Genomic DNA, 25,841 nt, shown 5'->3' on the forward strand with positions numbered 1-25,841 from the left:
TTCTAATTATCATCATGACTGGAAGAGAGGACTGAGGACTGAAGGAAAGCAAATGTCAACTCCTATCCTCAAAAAGGACAAGAAGGAGGATGCAGGGAACTACAGGTTGGTCAGCCACACCTTAATCCCCAGGAAGGTCATGGAAAAACTTATCCTAGAAGCCATTAGCCTGTACACGAAGGACAAAAAGATAGCTGAGGTCATTCAACATGGATTCACAATGGTGAAATCACGTTCAACAAGTCTGAAGGGAGGGATTGAAGCAATGGGCAAAACCATAAACATGGGAGGTTCAGTCTGAACATCAGGAAACACTTTTTCACTCTGAGAATGACTGGGCCCCAGCACAGGTTGTCCAGGAAGGTTGTTACCATCCTTGGAGGTATTCAGAAGGTGCCTGAATCTGGCTCTCGGTGGCCCTGCTTGAGCAGGGGGGTTTAGATAAGGTGATCTCTAGAGGTCCCTTTTAATGCCAGCCAGTCTGCAATTCTGGGAAATAGGTCTAAAAGTTCCTCCTTATACAGAGGAAAAGTGTTCTCAGATTTATTTTATTTACTGTAACCTATAGAAGAAATAGAAAATGCACAAGAAGTTGACATTGTAGTCATAGTATATCACTTTCTGTACGTCCACTTACAGTCCTTTGCATTATGTGTGTTAATGCCTAGGTAGATCTACAGATGACATTAACAAGTGTGCTTACTTTACTTATTTTCGAACAGTTGCTGATAAGTTCTGAAGTTCTTTTCTTGTGTGGCAAGGAGCGTCACTTTTCAGGGGATTTCCAAATTCCGTGCAGAAAACACTGAATTAAGTGCAGAGCACAAAAAGACTAGAAGCTTCACTGCTGCTTAGAGCTTTCTGGTGACCGGTTCCTCACAGAAGGGGAAACGCTGCAGACTGGGCAGCTTTACAAGATAGGATCTTCTTGCGAAGAAAGGCAGTTAGATTCTTTTCCACAATAGAATTTTCTCAGTGGAAGGTGGAGAATTTATTGCTGCTGAAGTGGGAGTGGAGGATGTGCTGCTTTACATGGAAATGTCTTGAGTCTTGCACTGTCTTATAAAGATGCGTCACTGCAGCATAGTGGTCCTCATTTAAGTGTTAAAAAGGAGGGCTTTCCAAAGGTGTCCAATCCATTGATGCATTTTAGGTGTGCTTTAAGAGGTTTAAATTCTTAAGAAGATTGGTTTCCATTAATGGCTGTAAATCTGGAACAGAGATATGAACCAAATAATATCGACCTAACCAAAAAAGCATGGGAATTGCTGACTTGTTTTGTCTACTGTCTTATTGTTTGGAGACTGATACATCCCTGAAAGTTTAAGCCATGTTGTTACTGAACTAATGCTGCTTGTGTGCTCTGTTTATGCAAATAGCATTGCACAGTGGTTTTTGCCTACATTTGGAAGCGTCTAGTTTGTTGAGTTCAGTGGCACTGGTATTTTTCAACATATTGTGAATTTATAAACCTAGGAAGATGCACCATTAATGTAAATTTATTCCTCTGTTTTCCTTTGTCAGGAAGAAGGAAGTATCAAAGAAATTGCAATAACTCACCATGTAAAAGAAGGACATGAGAAAGCAGACCCTTCACAGTTTGAACTTCTGAAAGTACTTGGACAAGGATCCTTTGGAAAGGTTGGTAACTGAACTCTTGTGGAGCCAGTTACTCGGGAATATGGCATTGAATATTGGGAGTGAAATATTTAGAACAACCACAGTCTTGCATTAAGGCAATGTTGCAAGTGAAAACTGCTTTCTAAATTAGTGCTAATGAGGCACTGTAATTGTGGCAGATCTTTTTAAAGCAGTATTTTTTTTTCTAGTTTGCATGATATGTAGATTTCAAAGTTTCGATAGAAAAATTGGCTTGATATGGAATAATTGGGTATTCAGTGTTAAAATGGAATGTCATTTTTCTATAACTACTCTGCTGTGTTTGAGGGGGTGAGGGTTGAAAGGTTTTTTTGCTAAGTATTCCTAGTTGCTAACTTGCTAATGGTAGGTCATCATTAGTACAGAAGCTATAGCAGAATTTATTTTTGTGGCAGATTGTAATTGCAAGGAACAGATTTTAGGCAGTAATGGCTGCTGAAGTAAACATGATACACCCTAGTCTTGTTCATGCTGGCGTTATCTGTCATAATTTAGTTAAGGTACAATGTGCCTTCATATTTATCTAAACATCTGTAAAGACTCAATGTTTCTAGCATTTGGTAACTGCTGTTCACACTGAGATCTCACTAGGAACACAAGATTTATACTTTTAGTTGTCCAATCCCAACTTGAAAGCAAAACATTAACTTCATATGGACTGAATGGAATATGTAATGAAAGACAACAGAGCCTTTACATCGACTTTCAGCCCTAATTGCAGTTCTGAATGTGATGTTAAGCTCTACCATATAAAGCCAAATCCATCTTGGATATGGGACAAAATTAGAATAATATATCCAATTCTCTTTTGGTGGTAGGAAGTTACTGTTAGTCACATTATTGTTCCAGTTAGGTTTGGAAATCTAGATGCTTAGGAACTATAAAATTTTGTACTCAAACTAGCAAGAATTGACTGAGAGACCTGATTCTAAAAGTTTGATTTAATCCAGAATCGTAACAAAGTTTTCATTTGAAAATCTTCAGATTGGGAGAAGTAAATCATTCATGGACAAGGAAATGTAAGCTCATAAATGATCATTTCAGCAATCATTTTTTTATTGATGTTACTAAATTCAGTACTATAACAGGGGTGTGGGGAGAGGAATGTGAGTTTTGAAAAAGCAAAAATAATGAACTGTCTAGATGACTCAGTTTTGCAAAAATGCCAATCTTGTCCTCAGTTGTCTTAGCCTTTATGCAAAAATTATTAATATTAAATTAATATTAAAAAATTCATAATTCCTTTGTTCTAATAATTTGTGAAGGTATCACTGTGTCCCATTTAGTTTAAAAGGAGTAAGTCTGAGTGATTTTCAGCGTTTCTTGATGATGTTCTGGTAATCTCTGGATAGTGCAAATGGTTGTTAACATGAGAATTGGGTACAAAAACAGACGTAAAACTGCTTTCATATAACATGTTTAATCTTCTCATGTACCAAAACATGTATCTGTAATTTTTTCATAAATAAGCAGATAACCTGTGGCAGGTATATTTTTTCTTTTTCATTTCTAAATCTAAAATTTGGCTCTGCTGGAATTAATTTTGTGTTGAGGTTATTAAAGACAACCTCATTATACTGAAGAAGGAAATGAAACACACTTTAATTGTGGCTGGTTGTCCTTTATTGGTAACATGCAACACTCATCCAAAGCATGTAATAAAAAAATGTTTTTGTGACACAAGAGGTCAGTCTTATAAGTTTATTTTTTGAAAGTTATTTATTATAAACTGATTCATGTAGGTTTCTGGATCAAATTTTGTTCACACGTTTATCATCATATCTGACAATTATTTTACTAGCACATTTGATGTGCCATCTTATGAATTTCAATAAGATAAAACTAGAGATTAGTTTTAAAAAAGCTGAATGTTGTGTTTCAGATTTGTATGAGCTTCTGAGAGAATCCAAATTCATACTTTTTCTTTTTTTAACTCACTGAAATCAATTAGTTTGCCAAATTAATTTTGGTTTAACTTATCTTGAATGAAACTTTTAGATTACGAAATGAAGGAATAGTAGGAGAAAGTTAAAGGAATTTTTTGTTTGGATTTGCAGAATATAAAATTGTCAAATTGAGTTTCATTGAAATCATACCGACTACTTGAATTTCATAGCAAAATACATTAACCTGACTTGCTTTTATTTTCTTTTAAGAATTCTTTCTAATTTTTAATGCAGGTCTTCCTTGTCAAAAAAATCTCAGGATCAGATGCTAGACAGCTTTATGCAATGAAGGTATTGAAAAAGGCCACCTTGAAAGGTAAGCATTGTTTAGAGAGAGGGAAGGAAAAAAGAGAAGATAAATAGGGACCATTCTACCAAAACCTAATCTTAACACAGATGCTGTTCTGCAGATTGTCTTACAGCTTTCTTCTATCAAACAGCAAATAGCAGAATACACTGCTTTGTGTTGTAAACCTGGAAGGATTCAGTAACACCAGGACTATGTTGGTAGTTGTAGGGGAAAGTAGGTTCCTTTCCTTTCCCCACTGCGTTCCTCAGGTGATGGAGGTTTGATAGAGTAGTTGTGTTACATCTGCCACCTGACCTGCTCTGAGCTCTTACTTGAAACTTAATATCCTTCCGTTTTTCATTTGCTGTGTATCACCAAGGATACAGTTAATGCCTTTTGCTCAGTTTATAATTAGGTCTTGATATTTAAAAGTGCATTGTATCAGCTGTTTAATTCTAAAAGTTCTAAGCACGGGAGTTAAAGTCTTTTTTTTAAAACGGACATACACAGTACATTTGTCCAAAGTTTTTGGCGCTTGTTCTGGATGTAGAATGTATTTTATAAAATCTTAAGCAAGTCCTTTAAGTTACTTGACCAAAAATGTGTTGTAAATTGATCTGTTTCTTGGGTGGTTTTGGTCTTGAATAGTATCAGTAGCAAGATAAGTTTAAGCCTGAACAATTTCAATTCTGTCTCGGAGAATTCTATAAGAAAAAAGAAACAATGTAATTTTTTACAGTACATTAAAGTGAAAGTCATCTTTCACACTAATACCTTAACAAGAATGTTTGCTTGTTCTTTTATGCCATTATTTAGTACTTCTGTCTATTAGAAGTTCTGATTCATGACTGCACTGAACTTGCAACGATAATTTTGGGATGGTCCCAACAACTTGTAGTGCTTTTTTGCCTATGTTATTGATTATTATATTGAATTTCAATTTTAACATACAGTTTATAGTACAGCGAAGGGAACAAAAACTCTCATTGAATTGTGAACATCTGCTAAAATGTTGAACCTGATTTTTTTTTTTTTACTTAAGATCTTGTGCTGAATATCTCTTACAGATCTCATTATATATCACTTGCACTTAAAAACTATTACAGAGAGTATGTTTTTGAACAGTTTCCTATATTTTGATTCCTTTGTGTTTTGTGGCACGTGTCATTCTCATTATTTACTTCCTATTTTTCTGAAATTGATTTCCACTCATTTAAGGTACATTAATATCCTCAAGAGCCTTTCATTCTTCAGCCTGTTAATAGCTCAGGACTGGTCAAAGGTCATTCAGCAGTTGCTTTTTTAAGATGTTTGAGGGCTTCTCTTCATCACCTTTTGATTGCGGTTTAACCTTATGTGTGAAAATTACAGTCCAAGCTGTGGATCTGGTTTTGCCTACAGATGGCAGAGACTGATAAATACTGAAATTGGCAGCTTGACTTTTGGTTGAAAAAGGGGACTCTTTGAGGCACTAAGAATTCAAGGTTGCCACAGTTCTCAACACTTTGTATCTGAATTTTCAGATGCTTTTATGTGCTGTTTGGTTGTGATTCATGTTTTAGGAAGAGCAGAGTTGCAAGCAAATTAAGGTTACTGTTGAAATTTTAATATGAAATTACCTGGAATTAATCCTATTTTCCATAATTGCAACAGTTTTGTATATATAATACTATATTTTTAAATAATACAGTGTGTTACTTGATTTGTCTGTGGTTCTTTAGGTCTTTGAAGTCTATTTCATAAAGTTATTTCTGTATTCTAAAATTAAAGATAATGCCCTTTAAGACCACACTTAAAAGCAGTGTGCAGGATTCACAAGTCAAATTTAGAGAGAATATTTTCATGGGAATGCAACTGTATTAGCCAGAACACATAGATGTAACTACACAGTCCAACTTTTTAATGTTTAGGGCAAATCTAAGCATAAACACAACTTTGTTTACTGGAGAGACTAGTTTATTAATACACTCTGATAGAAGGTATCATCTTTCAGTGCCCCTTTATGATGGGGGAGAGAGAGAGAAACAAGGCCTGATCATTGCTGGAGAGTCTGGCATCAGATGTATTAAAAAAAAAATCTGTACTTCCAATAGTATGCTAATGGAAACTATATTCAAACAAAGGTCAGATGTCAGGTCAAATAATGGCTGATACTAATATCTGAAATGAGCTCAGTTCTTTACACTTTTTGTGCTTGAAATTTTTTAAGTCTGTACTTTTTCTAGCTTTCCAGAAATAAGGCTTGTTATCCATATAACTGTTCCATAGCTTCAGACACTTGAAAGTCTTACAACTTTTTTCTCAACTGAACCTTCCTAAAAAAAAAAGAATATTCTGAATTTCAATTTTGTAATTCAGATGAACTACTGAAACAAATATCTTGTGACATTTTCATGACTTTAGATGTGAAGGTCAAAATCTAAATGTGATGTTTGCTCTGTGTTTGCTGAGCCCTTATTTCATGTCCTTCATTTTTAGGAATCTGTTCTGCAGGGAGATGGAAACTTGATAGCTTTATTAATTCATGAAAATGTATCTATATAACTTTTTCACAAGTACCTATATTATTGTTAATGCCTATTTCTGTGAAAAGATAGATAAACTTTCTAAAGACCCTTTTGCTTCTTGTCTTTTTTTTTTTTTAATGCCTTGTTATGTTTTAATATGTGAGAACTCTGGCTTGTTAACTGTACAAGGAGTGCTGTCAACTTAAACTTTGGAGTGGATTTCATTGCTCTGGGGTGCTTCCCTCAGGTAGATGTAACATCTGTGAAAGGAGCAGTAACAAAATGTAGATTAAGGGAAAGAAAGAGAAATGCAGCATCTTAAACCACTGAAAGCAAAGTTTGATAGCTCTCACCTGTCAAGAGCTCTGAATTGTGTCTCTGTCCTGGCTGATTTGAAGCTTCAGGTGTGAAGCAAGCCCGGAGTGGGGTGGCAGGGGAGTTGTGGAGGACACAGCTGAAGCAGGTGCTGTGCTCAGCTGCCCATCCTCCCCGAGCCCATGCGTTGCCAGCACTGTGATGTGGTGCATCTGCACGTGATGCCCTTTTGAGTTTCATCTGTCGTGGCGTAGGAGCCACGTCCAGTTCTGAGCCACCATGGTGGGACAGCACAGGCAGCTTGAGCAGCAACTGCTTTGATGTCTGATATATTACTCCATGCATGTTTACTCCAAGTAAATGCTCTGAAAATCAAAAAGATTGTTGGAAGTGTACACTATGTTGAATCAGTTGTACTTTTATTTTAAGTTCATAATAAAGAAAGGAAATGAAAAAAATTTCCCTTCCAAATTGTGAAGGTACTTAATATCCTAATAGGGCAAGTTATTTGAATGAGTTAAACCACTATAAACATCTTTATGGTAGTATAATTGTATTTATAAGTTTGTTTTGCTATAACTTTAATTCTCTGTGCTTTTTAGCATTAGAGAAAATGGCTATGTTTAATGTACATAGCTGTGGCAGTTTTGCTCTAATGTTTAAAAGGATAACTAGGTATAGAGCAGACTGAAGGGCAGATATGTTTTCTCACGTGCTTTTGTTAAATTTATTTGCCCAGCATCAGGTTTTGTCAGTAGCACAAACTGAAGAAGATTGAAATGCATGAAGATATTTATCGGAAAACTCTGAACTGTGGAATAAATTCTCTCTCAATTCCCTTCTGTGTAAGGTAGTACACAACTGCAGGCAGTTGTAATATTACAGGATACAATGTGAAGTACATCAGGAAACATAGGAGAAGTACTGATTCATAGTGTAAATATTTTTTTTTTAATGTTGCTCATGTTCTGTTGTAGTTCGAGATCGGGTTCGGACAAAAATGGAACGTGATATCCTAGTAGAAGTTAATCATCCTTTTATTGTCAAATTACATTATGGTGAGTTGCATAAAAATTCATTTTTATAGCATAAAAATGGGTGTTTGTCAAGATAGTACCTAATACTTGCTTTGTGATTCTGAGAGTCATAGAACATTAGTGTGCTAAGTCCTGATTGTGCAAAGACTTGCTGTGTAGTGATTCTCATGCAAAGCAAGAACATGGCAGACTTCATGTAGTCTTAAATCTTTATAGAACTGAAGAGTCTGTAGCCCTTTGTGCTATTAAAAAGCAGTTATTAATAACTAGCAATTATTTTCCAAAATTACCAATCTTTATTATATCCTACTTTAAGTTATTTCTTTTAGTTGCTTTGCTTAGTCTGTAGAAAACAGATGCAATGGCATTACTTCCAGTTGCATCAAAATTGGTGGGAATGTGCCTTTTAATTTTAATAGTATGGGCAATTGGAAAAAAATACTTATGTGGAAGATGGGAGGATATCACTACTCTTAACCTGTCATGCAGAAAGTAACATGAAATAAATGATAGAAGAGTTTCTGGTGTGGTTTGGGTTTTCTTCAGTTCATTTTTCTTTTAGGATCCATTTTTTCCTATAGTTCAAACCTCATATCTCTCTCTCTGATATGTCTTAAATAATGTACTTTTCACTATTTTATTCTTCTGCAAACTAGACAATCTCTTCAGCTGAGTTTCTAGAGTTTTTAAAATAGATGCATTAGTTACCAGTTTGCCCTTTTCTGGCTTGTTACTTCAAAATCTGGAATTAAATGCTGACTAACCTAAGTAAAGTTTATTTTTTTAGAAATTTCATTGGTGACTTGCTTTACTGTCACAGGACATAGGAGTTACTTGGTCCATGATAGAGGACCTGTTACTTAGTTCATTTAAATACATTTTTTCATTAAATACAATTTTCCCCAAAGGATAAATAAGAATTCATTTTGGTAATGAAAATACAGGTGAATTATTTGGTATGTTATTTTTCTGATTGTGGGTAAAATTAGATAATGTTTACTTTTTTAATTGATCTTTTCAGCTTTTCAAACAGAAGGGAAGCTATATCTTATTTTGGATTTTCTCAGGGGAGGAGACTTGTTTACACGTTTATCCAAAGAGGTAAAGTTTTTTAATTTGAAAAATTGTCTATTGATAAAATTTGATTATAAATTGTCTGTAGACAGTTAGGAGAGTTTACTTTTTAAATTTGGTTTTCATTGAATAAAATTTTAATCTCTTTTTAACCACCTATGTTTTTTGTTTGGTTGGTTTTTTTTCCACAAAGCAGTTACTTTGTGAAAAGGTAATTTACATTATTGCTGAAAAAAAGGCTTAGACAAGCAGCCTTTCCGTGCTGCTTATATACCTCATAAAGTTTTCTTCTTGTATTGCTACCATGTTTAAATATAAGATTCAGAAAGAGCATGGTTTTATGTAAAGTAACTGTATTCAAATTAACTGATTTATGTCTGGGTTTAATATCCAGAATTCAGTGTCAAATAAGATCTTTTTCAATTTACATATGAATGCAAAATCACATTCTTTATAAATACTGAAAAAGCAAGAATTGTGTTCCACTTATTTTAGTAATTTTCCAACAGTTAACGTTTTGCTTTTGTCATGATGGTGATATCTCTGTGTAGATATGGGAAATAATAACCTTGAAGAGTTTCATTACCTCAAATTAATTTGATTATATTTCCTAAGAAATGTTAACATTTAATATATTGTATTTTAAAAAGATTTTTTGGCCATCACTCATGCAAAAACTTGAAACAATATATGTTGATAGAGATATAAATATATCCAATATATATCTGATAACCTAGATTTGTAATTGTAGTTACCTTCCATTTTCCCTTGCTACAAGAGTATCTGGGACAATTGGGTGACCACTGCAAAGCTACATGGTTATTAAAAGGAGAGTAGAATGCAGTGCATTTTGTGTATAGATATATCTTCATTTCTATGCTGACCACATAAATTATTACATGTATTTTGGTGAAACCATCTATTTCAAGTTGTTTCTTGTAGTTTGTTTTGCCACAGATAAGTAAAATGTTAAAAAACTTGGATACTTTTCTCTTGAAATCCCTAGTTCAGTCTTGATTCCCAAGAAAGGGTGTATATTCGTTTCTTGCTGATGACTTTTTCATCTTGAGCCACTGAAATTTTATAGAACTTAATATGGTTAGATACGAAATATCACCATAGGTACCTGAATCTAAGAGAAATATTCATAAGTGATGAGTGAAATGGGTATGCTGGAGGCAATTAATGTTGTCCTCATAGCAATTCATGTGATTTTAAAATAGATCAGATGAACTAAAAGTTGCTTTTTCCCTATTGACTACAAAGGGAAAAGTGATTAATTCAAAGCTTGAGGTCTACACTGCAGATGTTTGAGGTTAGGAGAGAAGAATTCTGTGCAATGCTTTTAAAGAACGTAGTGTGGGTGTATTATCCTCATGAGATCTTATTCTTTGAGCTTTTAAACGTTTCTTATAGAAATTTCCCTTCTTGAATGTGCCTGTACTAAATATTGGCTCTTTTGTAGAAGTAATATCAGCAACAACCTTTTGTACCAGCTTTGGTATCACTTTTTTCTTTAAACTACTAAGGGGAAAATATATTATATTGTCCATTTTTAACTCTTGTTTAGAATAATTTTAATCTTTGCTCCCTATTGCCATTCTTTTTTGTAGGTCCATGTGCTTTACCTAAAGATTCTTAAATAGTCTTAAATTCTAAAAACAAAACAAACAAAATAACTGAGTAGTAACTGAAATAGAATCAAATCATGCAGGATCTTTTTTTATTTTTATCTTTTTCTACAGTCCCAGAAAAGTTGAATTTGAGTGTTTCCTCTCAGGGATCACAACAGTTGATGTAATTAGGACAATATGTTTGTTTCAATGAATGTAAACAGGGATTGGTTTATCTTCCTAACCGAAAAAGTGGGATTGCTACCTGGATCTCTTACCTGTGCTCTTACATAGACTGTTTCTTTAGTTTACTCTTTGACCTACCTTTTCTGCAGTTACATCTCAAGGTTGCATCTTGGGGTTTTTACCATCACTGTAACTTCTTTCTTAAAGTACTTAGTATTTTCAAAACCAACATCCATAAGTTTTTCTTGTCTTTCTGACTTTGTAGACAAAATTCAGGTATTTGGACTTCTTTGGTTAATTTGTTGTCTAGAAGTGAAATGGTCAAATCCACCAAAGAGGTAGTCACATTCTTTAAGGGCTTCCAAAATTTGTCAATCCTACTACAATTGTTCTCTGGAACAATCAGAAACAACTAACCTCCTATTTTGCAGAAAGAATAATATATTGGCTTCAAAATTATTTTTCAAGTATGTCCAAGTATTTCAAGTATGAAATAGTATGGGTTATAAAATCCTAGATTTTGTGTCACCAATAAATTTGAATTTCTAGTGTTGAGTATAGAAATGAATTCAAGTATTATGAAGAGCAATTCTGAAAAACTACTGTTGTTGTTTAGTGTTAGTGCTGGTGTAAGCTTTACAGATTCACATGTAAAAGATATTGTGTTGCTTTTTCAGGTGATGTTCACAGAAGACGATGTTAAATTTTACTTGGCAGAATTAGCACTTGCTTTAGACCATCTACATAGTCTTGGAATAATATACCGGGACCTAAAACCAGAAAAGTAAGGCTCCTCTGTGAAAAATGCAGTGTATTGATTTCATTTCTATAGCACTTCTACCTATGCACTTTTTCTCAGCTGTTAAGCTTAAGTAATTTACTGTATAAATTGAACAGATGGAGGTGGGGGAGATTTGTGGGCTGTTTTCGCTTAAAAGGTTGGATTTCACCTGTCTCAAAGGGGAAAAGGCTCTTAGCTCAGGGCTCCTTGAGAGAGCTTTAGGCTATGTTTGAAGGAGGATGGGAGCAAAGCCAGAGATAAGCCTGGAGGTGGCACATCCCAGTTTGAAGGACAGTCTGCTACCAAGGTCCTTCCATCTGCCATATCAGTGGAGGTAGGGGATGGGGATCCGTGCGGCAGCAAGAATGCAAGAATTATCGATATGTTAGAAATGTGTTATGAAAGTCAGGTCCTGCTTGACCTGCTTGATCTCCTTCTGTGACAAAGTGACCTGCTTAGTGGATGTGAGGGAAAGGCTGTGAATGTTGTCTACCTAAACTTCAGTAAAGCCTTGGACACCGTTTCCCACAGCACTCTGCTGGAGAAGCTGGCTTCCTATGGTGTGGGTGGGTGCATTCTTCACTGGGTATAAAACTGGCTGGGTGGCTCGGCCCAGAGTGGTGGGGATTGGAGTTGCATCCAGCTGGTGGCCGATCACAGGTGCTGTTCCCCAGGGCTCAGTGTTGGTTGGGGCCAGTCCTGTTTAACATCTTTCTTGATGACCTGGGCAAGGGGATTGAGAGCACCCTAAGCAAGTTCACAGACAATACCAAGTTGGGTGGGAGTGTTGATCTGCTGGAGGGTAGGAAGGCTCTACAGAGGGATCGGGACAGGCTGGATGGATGGGCCAGGGCCAATTGTATGAGCTTCAATGAGGCCAAGTGCCAGGTCCTGCACTTGGGTCACAACAACCCTATGTGATGCTCCAGGCTTGGGGAGGAGTGGCTAGAAAGCTGCCTGGTGGAAAAGCATCCTGGAAATGCTGTTTGACAGCTGGCTGAACGTGAGGTGACAGTGTTCCCAGGTGGCCCAGAAGGCCAATGGCATCCTGGCTTGTGTCAGAAATAGTGTGGCCAGCAGGACCAGGGCAGTGATTGTCCCCCTGTACTTGGCACTGGTGAAGCCACACCTCAAATCCTGTGTCTGGTTCTGGGCTCCTCACTACACGAAAGACACTGAAGTGTTGGAGCATGTCCAGAGAAGGGCAGTGGAGCTGGTGAAGGATCTGGAGCACAAGTCTTACAAGGGATGACTGAGGGAACTGGGGTTGTTTAGCCTGGAGAAAAAGGGGGTCTTTACAACTACCTGAAAGGAGATTGTAGTGGGGCTTGGCCTCTTCTCCCAGATAAAAGGTGACAAGACTAGCGGAAATGTTGCACCAGAGGAGATTTAGACTGGATATTAGGAAAAATTTCTTCATTGAAATGGGTTGTCAAGCACTGGGACAGACTGCCCAGGGAAGTGGTTGAATCACCATCCTTTGAAGTATTCAAGAAATGTGTGCATATGGTGCTTAAGAACATGGTTTAGTGTTGAACATGGTGATGCTGAGTTGATGGTTGGACTTGATCTTAAAGATCTTTTCCAACCTTTACTATTCTATGGTTCTAAGAGCATCTTGCTTCAGAGTGACATGCCGGGTGCTATAGTCCAAGTTACTTTAAGTAAAGCATAAACTAAAATATACCCACCTTTGGTTTTTCATGTGTTTTAGTACATGCAAAAGAGAAGAGGTCGTCTTGGCCTTTTGTTTTTATTGTTATCGTAGGATTTCTGGATTAAACTTAGAACAAATGCATGAAACAAAGTTGCATTCGTATGTTATATCTTTGCACTTGAAGCCTGACAGCAAAAATTTTTTTTCCAATGCTGGTTTTTAAAATGCATTGCAAATAAGAGCAGAATGGAGTTTAAAGTAAAATATGAAAATAGTAAGTCATAGGCTTTATTTAGTGTGTTGGCAATCACATAATTACACTGAAAACTTAAAATAAGCTTGAAAGTACAATTCCAATATGGTGGTGTGTCTTGATATAGTAGTCATCCATGCTTCATTCAAATGAATACTATCTCCTGTTTATGCCTTCCCTCCCATAATTTATTTTTTTTTTGAGTTCTAGAAGATGTAAAGGAGAAAATTATAAAAAATGTTTAGCCCTGACTGACAAGAATGGAAAGATTCTTGCTCAAATCAGGAAATTATAGAGTTTTGGCATGGGATTGCACTTACAAATGAGTAGGGAATGAATTCTGTTTAAACTATGGGAGTGTTCTGTTAAGTAATTCTGAAGTGAGGAAAAATAAGCTTAACATGTGGAAAATGATCTTCAGAAAGCAAAGTGAGAGGACTTCAGTTATTTTTCTAACATTAACTTCCAAGAGGAAAAGGATGAAGTAGTAATTGACAGGAGACTAAATAGCTACTACCTCAAACATAGGGGTTTTTTTTGTTCTTTTTGTTTAAGACTTGGGTGCATTCAATTAAAAAAAAAAGCCAAATGTTGAAATTACTTGTAAATTATGGATAGGGGAGTAACAAGAGTAATTCTTACAGGCTGTGTCTATATTGTGGGGCTGTTTCCCACTAGGGAAACTGCAAAGAGGAAAAGGAAAGGGTTGGGGAAATGGGCAAGTGCCTGGGTCATGTCTCATCCCCAGGATGAAGTGCAGCTCCTCACAGGAGAAGCTGGAGAATCGAAGTTTGCTGTGTAGGGGATGTTACAAAATCCAGTTCTTGAACACTTTGCATGCTTGGAAATGTCATTGCATTCAGTGGTGGTTAAGGCTAGTTTGGCATCTTGAAATGTGGCCGTTCTTGTGATTTAAGTGAAAACATGGAAGCACAAGGCCTGCTCCAAGTATAGGGCCTGTTGGTCCTGTCCTTTGGTACAACATGAAAATATTTATTACTTGATGTTATTTGAAATGGTCGACACCCTCTGAAATGTTGATAACAAATTAAGAGCTGTTTTGTAGGCATATGAAAACATACCACAGAAGAAACAGAACCACATCTGTATATTTAACAACTGTGATAAAGCTCCATGTGCTGCAGATGGCCAAAACTGAAAGTTCAAGATAAATGTTACTACGTATTGAATTTAACCAAATGGTTAAACAAAACTTTGATAAACTGATTCTTTCATTATCTTTGAAAAGAAAGAACTGAGGGAAAAGAGAAAGCGTAGTTTGAAAGTATCTTCTAATAACTCATTTTCATGCATGTTCAATGCTGCTTGTCTTTGTGTGTGCTGTTCTGTTTATTCCTAAATGTCATCACTGCATTGTCCAAAACAGTAGTTAAAAGATATTTTAATTAATTTTTGTATTATTTTTTGGTTTTTAGTATCCTGCTGGATGAGGAAGGACATATCAAATTGACAGGTGAATAAAGGGAAATTGCAATACCTAGATCTTTTCTGCTCATCATAAAATCTTTGCATTTTTCTTTTGGTAAACCAGTATGGTAAAATAAGTAAAGTAAATAAAAAGTAAATAAGTCATTTTAACTGATAAGTAATTTAGCTGTGGAGAGAATAGTGTAATTGAAATAAATGAGATGCATAAATATTTCAATAAGATATCTGCTTTACAAGTATATCTGATGTTATGGACCTATGATAATGTGGGGAGGAGAGGAGAACTCTGTAATCCCCATATTAGTATTTGGTTTTATATACAAATGATATAAGCATAACACTTCACATTATAGTAAAAGTATCAACCATGAGTGATTTTTTTTTTTTTTAATGTATTTACAGTTGGAACTATTTTTTTTCCCTTTCAGATTTTGGCTTAAGTAAGGAGTCAATTGATCATGAAAAAAAAGCCTACTCTTTTTGTGGAACAGTGGAATATATGGCACCAGAAGTTGTTAACAGACGAGGCCATACACAGAGTGCAGACTGGTGGTCTTTTGGTGTTTTAATGGTAGGTTTCTGGTAAATGTAAATAATAACAAGATTGTGCTTTGCAAGGTTTGGTGAAACAAATAAAACACTAACCTTTAAGGTGAGCTCTACATGAATTCTACAAAGGAAGTCTAAATTATATGAAATTAATAATACCACAGAGTTTGGATCAAGAACATAGACTAGGTTTCATATCCACACCAACAATATGCCATATTTTTATCATCATTTAATTCAAATACTTTGCATTTATATATGTTTATATATTTGCATCTATAGTAGTTTGAATGTTATGGAGACCAAGAGGAATACTGAAGTATACAGAAAAAATACTGTCTATTCCAAAGCGGGGAAGAAATTTAGATGCAAATTTTAAATTTGAATTTACTTTCAGGAGGAAAAAGAAGATCAGTACCTTTCTAATTAGAGCCTACAGTGTAATTAAAACTTAGTGGAATAATGACAACTGTTGTTTTCACACATCACAATAATCTAAATGACACTGAACTGACCTGGGATATAGTTGCTCAGTTGCTTATGGTGTTTCTACAAGGGTTAGTTACTATGAAGTTGCAGGGTTGGGGAAAATAATATGTATATGGAATATGAATTTGGAAAAGAATAATTAATAGATCATGTTTGGTATTTGAGGAATGCTGAAGGGCTTTTAATATTTAAAATCTTTGTGTTCATTTTTGACATAGAGATTAAATAATTGTATTTTTAAAGAAAATGTTTTTGTTTCTTACTGCTTCTGCTAAATGACTGCAACAGTGCAACTAATGTGTGTGCTTTATAGTACAAGAAGGACTCTTGTGTCTGAAAATAGGTCATCCTATCACTTTTTAATCATTTAGAATGCTGTTGTGATCTGAAAACTGACTATGTAAAAGTAGCACCTGAAAACTAAACTCTCTCCAGACACGCACACACACTCCTCACAACTGCACATATCAGTAAGAACACAGTCAATTAAAAGATAATTACAGTGTAGTTGCAGAATATTTGTTGTTGATAATACTAACATAATTAAACTTCAGCTTTACTTTATAAAGCTGGAAAACTTAATTTTGTGTTTATCAAGTGCACATGGTAAAATTAAAATCAAGTGCATATGGTAAAATTAAAAATGGCTGAAAGATGTTAGATGTAGCTTTCACAGTCTAAGTGCACTGCATGTTAAGCACTTTGGCTTCTACTTTGAATACAAAAATATGACCTTAAAAAAACCCAAACAAATTCTCTGAATTAGTATATGGAATACAGTGCAGTTTTCTCTAAGACATATTTTTGTTGCTTGCATTTCTAGTTTGTAATTTGCATAGACAATCTGTATGTATCCAGTTTTAAATCATTCTTAATTACTTTCTGTGTTGATCAAGACTTCAAGTGACAGTTGGTGTGGTGTAAGTACACAGTATCTAGATTGAGCAGAAATTATAGCATAGAAAGAGAGACTCTAAAGATACTTCAGCAAACCATTTGGCCTCTTTTCTTGTGCTGCTGGAAACGAAGTAATATTTAAGCCATTGTTGAGAAATGTATTGCAATTTGTCCTTTAAAATGGTGACAGTTTTAAGGGATGCCATACATCTAAAAGCATTCATTTAAAGTTTTCAGAAGCATTGAGATACTGTCCTGCTGAAATAAAACATTATAACTAGGGAAGGTCAACATTGGCTTACTTTTAAAGTACTCTTGGCACATAATGTTGGAATATAGTATTTGAGAAGGGCAACAAAGAATAAGTATGCTGAGCTGTTAATACAAATGTTTATGCTTGTGACAAATTAGGAGCTTGCCAAAGAACTTTATATTTCAAAACATGCAGCGCTACAAATTTATCTTTTAAAAAGTGGGTTTCTTTCAAGTGCAACTTGTGAAAGACCAGAAACAAACAAAAAATTTTTCTTCCTTATACCTCACACATCTTCCTGACAATTGTCTTAACTGTTAAAGTATTAAAGTTAAAAGTAGTTTTTTTTCATGTTGGCATTATTGCTAAATTTAATTTTTTTAAATATATTCTTGGAAAACTATTGTTTAAGGGTATAAAATATCTAGTAGTAGTGAAGAGATAGCAGTAAGAAGTTTAAAATTTATTTTTAAAAAATGGTGTTTTTAAAGAATACTTTTAGTGCAACTTCATGCTTTTATTGTAGATCTAAGAATACTACAGTCACACATTATTCATTCAAGTTATCCATGTACATTTTTAATGTTTAAAAAGCTGAATGTCTGGGTCATACCAGAAAGGAGTGGAATAGGATACCTTGTGTTCAGTATGACTTAAGTTTGCATAAGCTGTTCAGAGGGCTCCTTTATAATTATTTTAATTTTTATGTCTTTAACTGTATGCCATGAAATTTCATTGAACTATGTTATTTTGCAATTCTTAAACCAAAAAAAATCATGATTTCTGCCTTAGGAGTCTGGCTGCCATGACTGCTGCCAGACTGCTTTCACTACCTCACTTAGACCTGATATCCCTGCATTATACTGCAGCCCAACAGAAGTGCCTTTATATTTATCTATTTTTACTCAGTCACTTTCAGAACAAATCAGTATTTTAACAGTGTCTGTTGCTTATTACAAGGCACTGTAGAATGTGCATGTACATATTGTGTAGCTCTTGCGTGTTCCTTCAGGCTTTATTTCCACTGTATGCATACAGTAACCACTTTTCATCATGCATGTCCTTGTCAATCAACTAACCTTTCCCCCTTTTCAACAAAGGCTATGTACATGCCAATTTTAAAATTGTTGACCTTTTTAAAAAATCTCTGCATGAGGAGAAATCATCACTAACTTTTGAAAGGGGAATCTTTTTCCCTACCCCCCACTTTGTTGAAAACTAAAAGTACAGCTGTATAGATCAAGTCTTCCAAGAATAAACTTTTTAGGCAGAATTGAAACACAGAAAGTTGTAGTCTAAATTGTTCAGGTAAAAGTATGTAAAGCAAGGTATCAATATAGGAAAATATTTTGCAGCTTTAAAAATGGCAAAGGCTGCTCAATGTTTGTAGCAATTTAAACTGTACAATGAAGTTGTTTTGCACAGACTTGATTGTTAACATGCATGAATTTTGGAAGGTTAAGATGCTAAGTAGTTTTGTCAAAAATTAGTTTTTGTCCAGGTAATGTAATTGATGAAAGTTTTACTCTATACAGTTTGAAATGCTCACTGGTACTCTACCTTTCCAAGGGAAAGACAGAAAAGAAACCATGACTATGATTCTCAAGTGAGTACACTCTTATTTATATATCTCATCAGGTATTCTACAGGGATGCCCTCCGGGCTGCAATATCTAATTTCTACTCTTCCCTCATTTTCAAAGGTACTGGTAAATCCTCACTCCCTATTCCATATTATTAATTCCCTTTGCCGCCTATCTAATTTGCTTTTCTATTCCTCCCCCATACCAGGTACAAAGAATTTCATAGCAGCTCTTTAATCTGTAATAATAACTTCAGCCACATGTTCTTTCCCATCTTATTTCCATAATATTTTTTTAACTTTCTTATCCTTTTTGATAACCTGTGCGTTTTTTTCCTTGGCGTTTTTTTTTTTCCTTTGTTTTAGGTTTTTGGGGCTTTTTGAGAAAGTATTTTTTCTCCTTTATCTTACCAGCTCCTCACCCTACTTCTTTATATTAATGGTGCTACCAACAACTTGCTTCTCCAATACTTCCCCTATTTGCTAAAGTGAATCCTCCCTTCTGTACTCTCCTATAGCTTGCCCAAGCTCCAATTTTCCCCTTGGCTATTTTCAGTATAGATTTTGCATTAGCTATATTGTGGAAATGGCTTTCCTTCATGCAGTTAATGTTCTTGTTTTTGCTAATGAAGGTCTGCTTTTTTTTCCCCTGCTGATTCCCCACATATTCTCTAAACTATGGCATAACTGCCCTGTTTTTGGGACTGTAGCCAAACACTGTGCAAACAAGTCTGTTTCCTCATATCATAGGTTCACTTCTCTGTTTCCATCCATTTTTAACTAATACCATTTTTTTCCATGAAAGCTCATAAGACTATTTTAGTTTTCTTATTTGTTTTCTGCTTTATTGATTATCATTGTTCTTGACTGATTATCTATCAAGTCCTGTTACCACTTGTCTACCTGTATATCAAAGTCGATATTTCTTCTACACCAACAGCCTGTTTTGAAAAGTAAATATATGAAATTCTTTCATATTTTTTCTAAGTAATTAGAATGTGAAAACCGCTAGAAAACAAACTCATTCTTTTCCTTGCTTTTGCTTTCATAATGCATAAGTTATGTTTTTCTTTGCCCTTGTTTTTCTTCCTCATCTTATTTGCAAGTATATTTAGTGATGCTACTTTCTTCTGCTGGCTCAGCACCATGCCAGTTCAAAGCTTCGTGTTGTGATTATTCAATGTCTTTAACTAAAAGGTTCTATCTATTCACAGCAATTCTCACCACCTCCTATTTACAAGAAGCTAGTCAGAGATAATTCTACTGCACTCTCACTTATTTCAGGAGCCATGCATTTTTTTCTATCCATGTCTCATGAGTCACATCTTTCTCTTCTTCCCTTTGCTTGCATGTGACTCCACTCTGTTCCTCAGCAGTCTTTTCACTGTTGCTATAAATATCTTCTGTATTCAGCTGCCATGTAGAATATTCTCATTGCATCTCCCCAGTTAATTGATATTCATAGTCTTTGATAGCGCAGAGAGTGGTGGTGAATGGAATTACATCGAGCTGGTGGCTGGTCACAGGTGATGTTCCCCAGGACTGGGTTTTGGCGCCAGTCCTGTTAAACATCTTTATCAACAATCTGGACAAGGGAATCAAGGGCACCTCAACCAGTTTGCAGGTGATCCCAAGTTGGGTGAGAGGGAATATGGATCTGTTGGAGGGTAGGAAGGCTCTACAGAGGGATCTGGACAGGCTGGATCAATGGGCCGAGGCCAGTTGTGTGAGGTTCAATAAGGCCAAATGCTGGGTCCTGCACTTGGGTCACAACAGCCCCATGCAACACTCTAGTCTTAGGGAAGAGTGGCTGGAAAGCTGTGCAGAGGTCAACAGCTGAACATGAGCCAGCCATGTGCCCAGATGGCCAAGAAGGCCAATGGCATCCTGGCTTGTATTAGAAATCAGGTGGCCATCAGGACCAGGGCAGAGACTGTCCCCCTGTACTTGTCACTGGTGAGGTTTTGGGCTCCTCAGTACGATAAGGACAGTGAAGTATTGGAGCAAGTCCAGAGGAGGGCAATGGAGCTGATGAAGGGTCTCTGGAGCACAAGCTGCAGATCCCTGTAGCTGAGGGAGCTGGGGTTGTTTAGCCTGGAGAAAAGGAGGCTCAGGTGAGACCTTATCACTCTTTACAAGTACCTAAAAGGAGTTTGTAGCGAGATGGGGATTGGTCCCTTTTCCCAAATAAGAAATGATAGGATGAGAGGAAATGACCTCAAGTTGTGCGTGGGGAGGTTTAGACTGCATTAAAAGAGAAGTTTCTTCACAGAAAGGGTTGTCAAGCATTGAGACAGGCTGCCCAAGGAAGTGGTGCAGTCACCATCCTGTGGAGGTTTTTAAGATGTGTAGATGTGGCACTTAGGGACATGGTTTTGTCGTGGACTTGGGACTGCTGGGCTAATGCTTGGACCTGATGATATTAAAGGTCTTTTCCAACCTAAACCATTATAGGATTCTATGATTCTGTAATTACTTTCAGATTTCCTTTGAGCATGAATCTCTTAATTCCCTTGCTAACTTTATTTTTTCACCTTCTAGTCTTTGTAATTGTTATTAGTTTCAAATAGCTGCACAGAAAGTGTGCAGTGTGTTTTATGATGTAAAGGTGTTTTACCCTCCTTTAATGTTTTCTACACTTATGAATAGTACCCACATAGAAGTATTTTGCTGTTGGTAGTATAAAGAGCTGAAAAACAGAAGATATTTTAAAGTCTTTTCTGATAAGTTCACACTTGTTTTTTCTGGCTATATGTTCTGTTTTTATTTTCTGCATACTGGTATATTTTTCCTTAAATTTTTCGTAAAACTTTAAAATGGACAGGTGTGCATATGAACTGATATTTTCATAGTCTATCATTTAAGATATATTGCTTTTCTTACCTTCTGTTCCTAAAAATCCACAGAAAATACATTCTTACAATACATGGTTTTTTTGGGTTCTTTATTTCTCACAACATTATCAAGACAAGTTTTTGTTTTTTCTTGTGTGTTTTACCTAAAACTGAGAAATTCTGTAGTTTGAAGAAATCATAGGTTGCAGCAATAAAGTTCAATTTTTAAAACATATTTTCTCTTTACTGAAGAGGTATGCCTTCATAGAAAACTTTGTTGTCCATCAGGAATGTCAGAAAAAAATTGCTGTCACTCATGTAGTTGCATGACATAGGAACTCTGAGGGCCTCTAACTCACTCCTCTGTGGACTGCAGTACATACCAGTCCTTTGTTTCTGTTTATTGAGTCACTTCTCCAATAGATTTATTGCAATTGGTTTTGGCCTGGTTTTAGATTTTTCTAGGCAGTTGACCTTTCATGGTAAACCTCCAGGGCTGCATCCTCATGTTGGAGCTGTTTTGGATTATAATAAGACAGAGATTCCCACCCACCCCAGCACAGTCCTATCATACTTGTCTGTTCGCAGTCCTTCAGTAACATTGTAAATGTTACCATTGTGCTTTTGCAGACAGTGTGTTCCCTGCTTTCAGTGTAGCTCTGTGATACTTGACTATGAGCAGAAATGACAGCACATGAACATGCAATGGTATCACAAAATATAAAATGCATGAGTAAGAATTCAGCTGCCAGTAGTGCATTCCAATCAGGAAGCACTGGATAGCCCACTGCCCATTCCTCCACTCCACTGGTGGCCTTGATCTGCCTGTAGTTATTGAAGAGCCCAAAGAAGGCAAAGTTTTTCAGACTTTTCCTCCTCCCTGCCCCTGACTTTTTTAATGCTGAAAGGAATGGAAAATATTGCAAATTCTAGTTTTAAAGTGATGAAAAGTGAACTAGTAGCAACACATAGGCATTTGCTGAAGTGTCACAGAGATGGACATCTACAAATACCTGAAATACAAGGCAGATCATGTCTTCTGACTGAAACCTACACAAAGCTTGTGTCATGGACTGTTACAGAAAAAACAAGGTACAGGTTGAATTAGTGATGGAAGGGAGGCAATTATATCCCTCTTTACCATTATTATTGTTATAAGAAAAAGCGAGCCCTAGTAACAGTGAGAGAACGGAGACTCAGTGTTAAGGGGAGAGGAGAAAAATATGGCAAGGGTTACAAAACAAAAGTAAATGACAGAGCTACAAAAACTTAAATTGAAAAATTGAAGACTGGCAAGCTGGAAAAATAATATTTGAAATAGACTGGGGAGGGGAGTAAAAAGAAAAAAGGAGTGATCTTTTTTAGGTTTTTTTACCTGCTGATCTTTTAAAATGTCCTACCTTAAATCAGTTGGTGTTATCTAGCTTAGGCTTCCTGATGTTTTTCCTGGGTTCTCTTGGTATATGTCCTATTGTGGTAGTTTTCTTACTCCTTCTAAACTGTCTTTTATATGAACTATCAGAATGGTTTGTTTGGTGTCATTTGGTAATAACTGGACCTATAAATGAATCAAAGCATATTACAAAAATTTATAAGTGTGTAAACTGTTATCCTGTAGCTATTCTTTTCTATGTGTTTTGCTACCTCTTCCTCTACTAAAGTTCCTGAGTCATTACTGAAAATATTATACTATTCAAAAAAAAAAGAACAAACCAAAACAAACCCCTATTTACATGACTGACAGCAGCCTGTTTACATGACATGTTAACATGACTGACAGCACTTTTGCTCTGTATCTGATGTCTGAAGGCAATTTCTCAGTGATGCTGCTTTGTTACAGATTTTTTGAATGACAAAGCAAGGGAGAATGCAGAGTTGATTCTCACCTAAATATATTTGTATACTATTAATTATTTTTATTCTATAGGGCCAAACTTGGAATGCCCCAGTTCTTGAGTCCTGAAGCACAGAGTCTTCTGCGAATGCTCTTCAAAAGAAACCCAGCAAACAGATTAGGTAAAATGTTTAGCAAAATATTTTAAATTTTACCATAATATTCATAACATCAATGATAAATTTTGGGTTTTATGTAAAATAGGCTTTAAAGTAAGAATGTAGTTTGCCTGTTTGCTCTTCTAGTGATCAACAAGGTATTATCATTTCTGCTAGTCATACATCTAAAATTAATGGAAAAGAAATAAGAAATAATTTTTCTAGCCATTCCTTTGATCAAGGAGAAAATAGTTCACAGACATTTTTCTTCCTTATAAAAGGAGCAGGTCCAGATGGAGTAGAAGAAATTAAGAGGCACGCATTCTTTTCCAAAATAGATTGGAATGTGAGTATCTAATTAAAAATTAATTCAGTAAACTTCTTGGTTAAGTCTTTGGTGGTGTCGTATAACTTTTCCATTCACTATATGTTCCTTCTCTTCAGAAATTATACAGGAGAGAAATTCATCCCCCTTTTAAACCTGCAACTGGGAGACCTGAAGATACATTTTATTTTGACCCTGAGTTTACAGCAAAAACTCCAAAAGGTAAACAGATAAGAATGAAAATATTTACATATTCAAAAAATAGAATTTGAATGGATCAATTTTGCAGTGATCCATTCCAAATTTCATAGAAAGTTGTCTTTACAAATTTAAAGTGTTACCAAAATATCAGTATTCTCCCACAAAAACGTAATGTAGATATGCTGCTCTATGTAAATATTTTAGTAAACTTCTGGTATTTGTATTAGAAAATTGTGTGATTATCAGTTGTGTTTCTAGACAGTCTATGCAAAATAATTCATTAATTATTTGTATTTTCATCCTCAGAAACACTTTCTGAAAAATTCCAGTCTCTGTGTAGAATAAAGCTGTAGTTTGCTCCTCAGCGTAGACATAATCTCATATCTATATTTTAAAAACTCTGCTTGTAAGTAGACAATATGTTTTTCAGATTCACCTGGTATCCCACCCAGTGCTAACGCACATCAGCTTTTTCGGGGATTTAGTTTTGTAGCTATTGCATCAGATGATGAAAGCCAAGCAATGCAGACAGTTGGAGTGCATTCAATCGTCCAGGTGAGTACATCTGCTTAAAAAAAAATTGGTGGATCAGTCAATTTAAAAAAAATCAGTGCTGCATCTTGGTGGGGGATTGTTTCCTTCCTCACAGAATGAAGTACCATGACAAAGTCTCTATCAGCTTTTATACAAGAAAAGTAAAGATCATAATGTTTTATCCAAATAAAATCTCTGAAGGTACAGGACCTGTTTAATTACTGAGCAGCTACAGGTGTAAATAGGCTTCAACCCTTAGATGAAAACATTCTACCATCTCTACTGAATTAACTCTTTAATATCAAGCCATAATTATAAGATGGAGGGGAATAACAGATGTCTTGACTTTTTTTCCACATGCATGAAAATGTCAGTTGACTCCTGCAATGCAGGAGTAGGAGGCACTGAAATACAATTGTGGATTATATCTGGATGTTCTGGATTGCTGTGCATCTTGGAATCCATGACCCAGGACATGGAATCCATGTCCCTCCCAAGCCACTTTAAGTTAATTTGCTAATCTGTGCTATTTTGTGACTGATTTCAGTGTATCAGACAAGTCAGTGTTACAGTACATACTCAAGCTTTCGCTTCCTTGAAATTTTAGAATGACTCCAGTACAGTCTCCCATATAATTGTGTGGTTGTCACTTCTAATAGCCTAATGCAGTTGCTATTCTTAAATATTCTGCTTATTGCCAGTGCTGCTTATTTTTGCACAACAGACCTTTGGGAAGGTGCAGTTTTCTGTGAGACAAGAAAGGTGAGCCTTTTGCTAGAATGGGGAAGAGGCTTGCCTTGCCTCCTTATGAGGCTGAGGTCATTCCAAAATACACTGGAGAGCTTACAACTAGCAGGGACAAAAGCAGATGCACGTACAGGAGAGAAAACTGGAAGACCTCTGCAAAAATTGTTTTTCTACTTTGTCTTTCTGCTTTAAAAATTCTAATTACTGAGTCATGAAAACCAACTGGTAATCTAAATTGTATTTAAAACTTCCTAATGTGGGTAGGAAATAAAAAGGTGTGCTGTATGATTGGGTTTATTTGTATTTTGCACTGCACAGGTATTTTGAAAATGTCTGAGAAATTAAAAAAAACCACAATTTATTCAGAACATGCATAGCTCTTATATTTCCTTAACATTCTCATTATGTATAGAATAGTCTCAACATGCTTTTTTCTACATGTTACTGTTTCGTGTGTAATAAAAATTCTGAAAATACAAGTTTATACCCTCTTTTATTCTCAAGAAGCTGTCTGATTTGATATATGCATAGAATTATTTCTGGTCCTGGTATCTTGCTAAAAGTGTCTGCAAGCTCTTCTGTGCTGCAAAACTATGTGCCCATAGTTTTGTGGATGAAATTATTTCTCTTTGTGTCTGGTTTCCTTCTCTTGTAAAGGTCTGTCTCTCTGATG

General features: G+C 35.7%; 1 protein-coding gene across 1 annotated transcript in view; it reads left to right on the plus strand.

Moving 5' to 3' along the window:
* The window catches only part of RPS6KA3 (ribosomal protein S6 kinase A3), a 76,594-nt gene that overhangs the window by 33,016 nt on the left and 17,737 nt on the right, over nucleotides 1-25,841 (plus strand). The window contains exons 3-14 of the mRNA XM_039377937.1: nucleotides 1,525-1,641; nucleotides 3,840-3,921; nucleotides 7,694-7,774; nucleotides 8,775-8,854; nucleotides 11,304-11,410; nucleotides 14,754-14,791; nucleotides 15,195-15,337; nucleotides 18,490-18,560; nucleotides 23,297-23,385; nucleotides 23,643-23,707; nucleotides 23,806-23,908; nucleotides 24,318-24,442. Coding sequence (XP_039233871.1) covers nucleotides 1,525-1,641; nucleotides 3,840-3,921; nucleotides 7,694-7,774; nucleotides 8,775-8,854; nucleotides 11,304-11,410; nucleotides 14,754-14,791; nucleotides 15,195-15,337; nucleotides 18,490-18,560; nucleotides 23,297-23,385; nucleotides 23,643-23,707; nucleotides 23,806-23,908; nucleotides 24,318-24,442 — 1,101 coding nt within the window. The remainder of the gene's footprint in view (nucleotides 1-1,524; nucleotides 1,642-3,839; nucleotides 3,922-7,693; nucleotides 7,775-8,774; nucleotides 8,855-11,303; nucleotides 11,411-14,753; nucleotides 14,792-15,194; nucleotides 15,338-18,489; nucleotides 18,561-23,296; nucleotides 23,386-23,642; nucleotides 23,708-23,805; nucleotides 23,909-24,317; nucleotides 24,443-25,841) is intronic.

This window comes from Pipra filicauda, unplaced genomic scaffold (assembly GCF_003945595.2).
Source record: "Pipra filicauda isolate LSUMZ 115617 unplaced genomic scaffold, ASM394559v2 scaffold12_size5214236_pilon, whole genome shotgun sequence".
Classification (NCBI taxonomy): Eukaryota; Metazoa; Chordata; class Aves; order Passeriformes; family Pipridae; genus Pipra; species Pipra filicauda.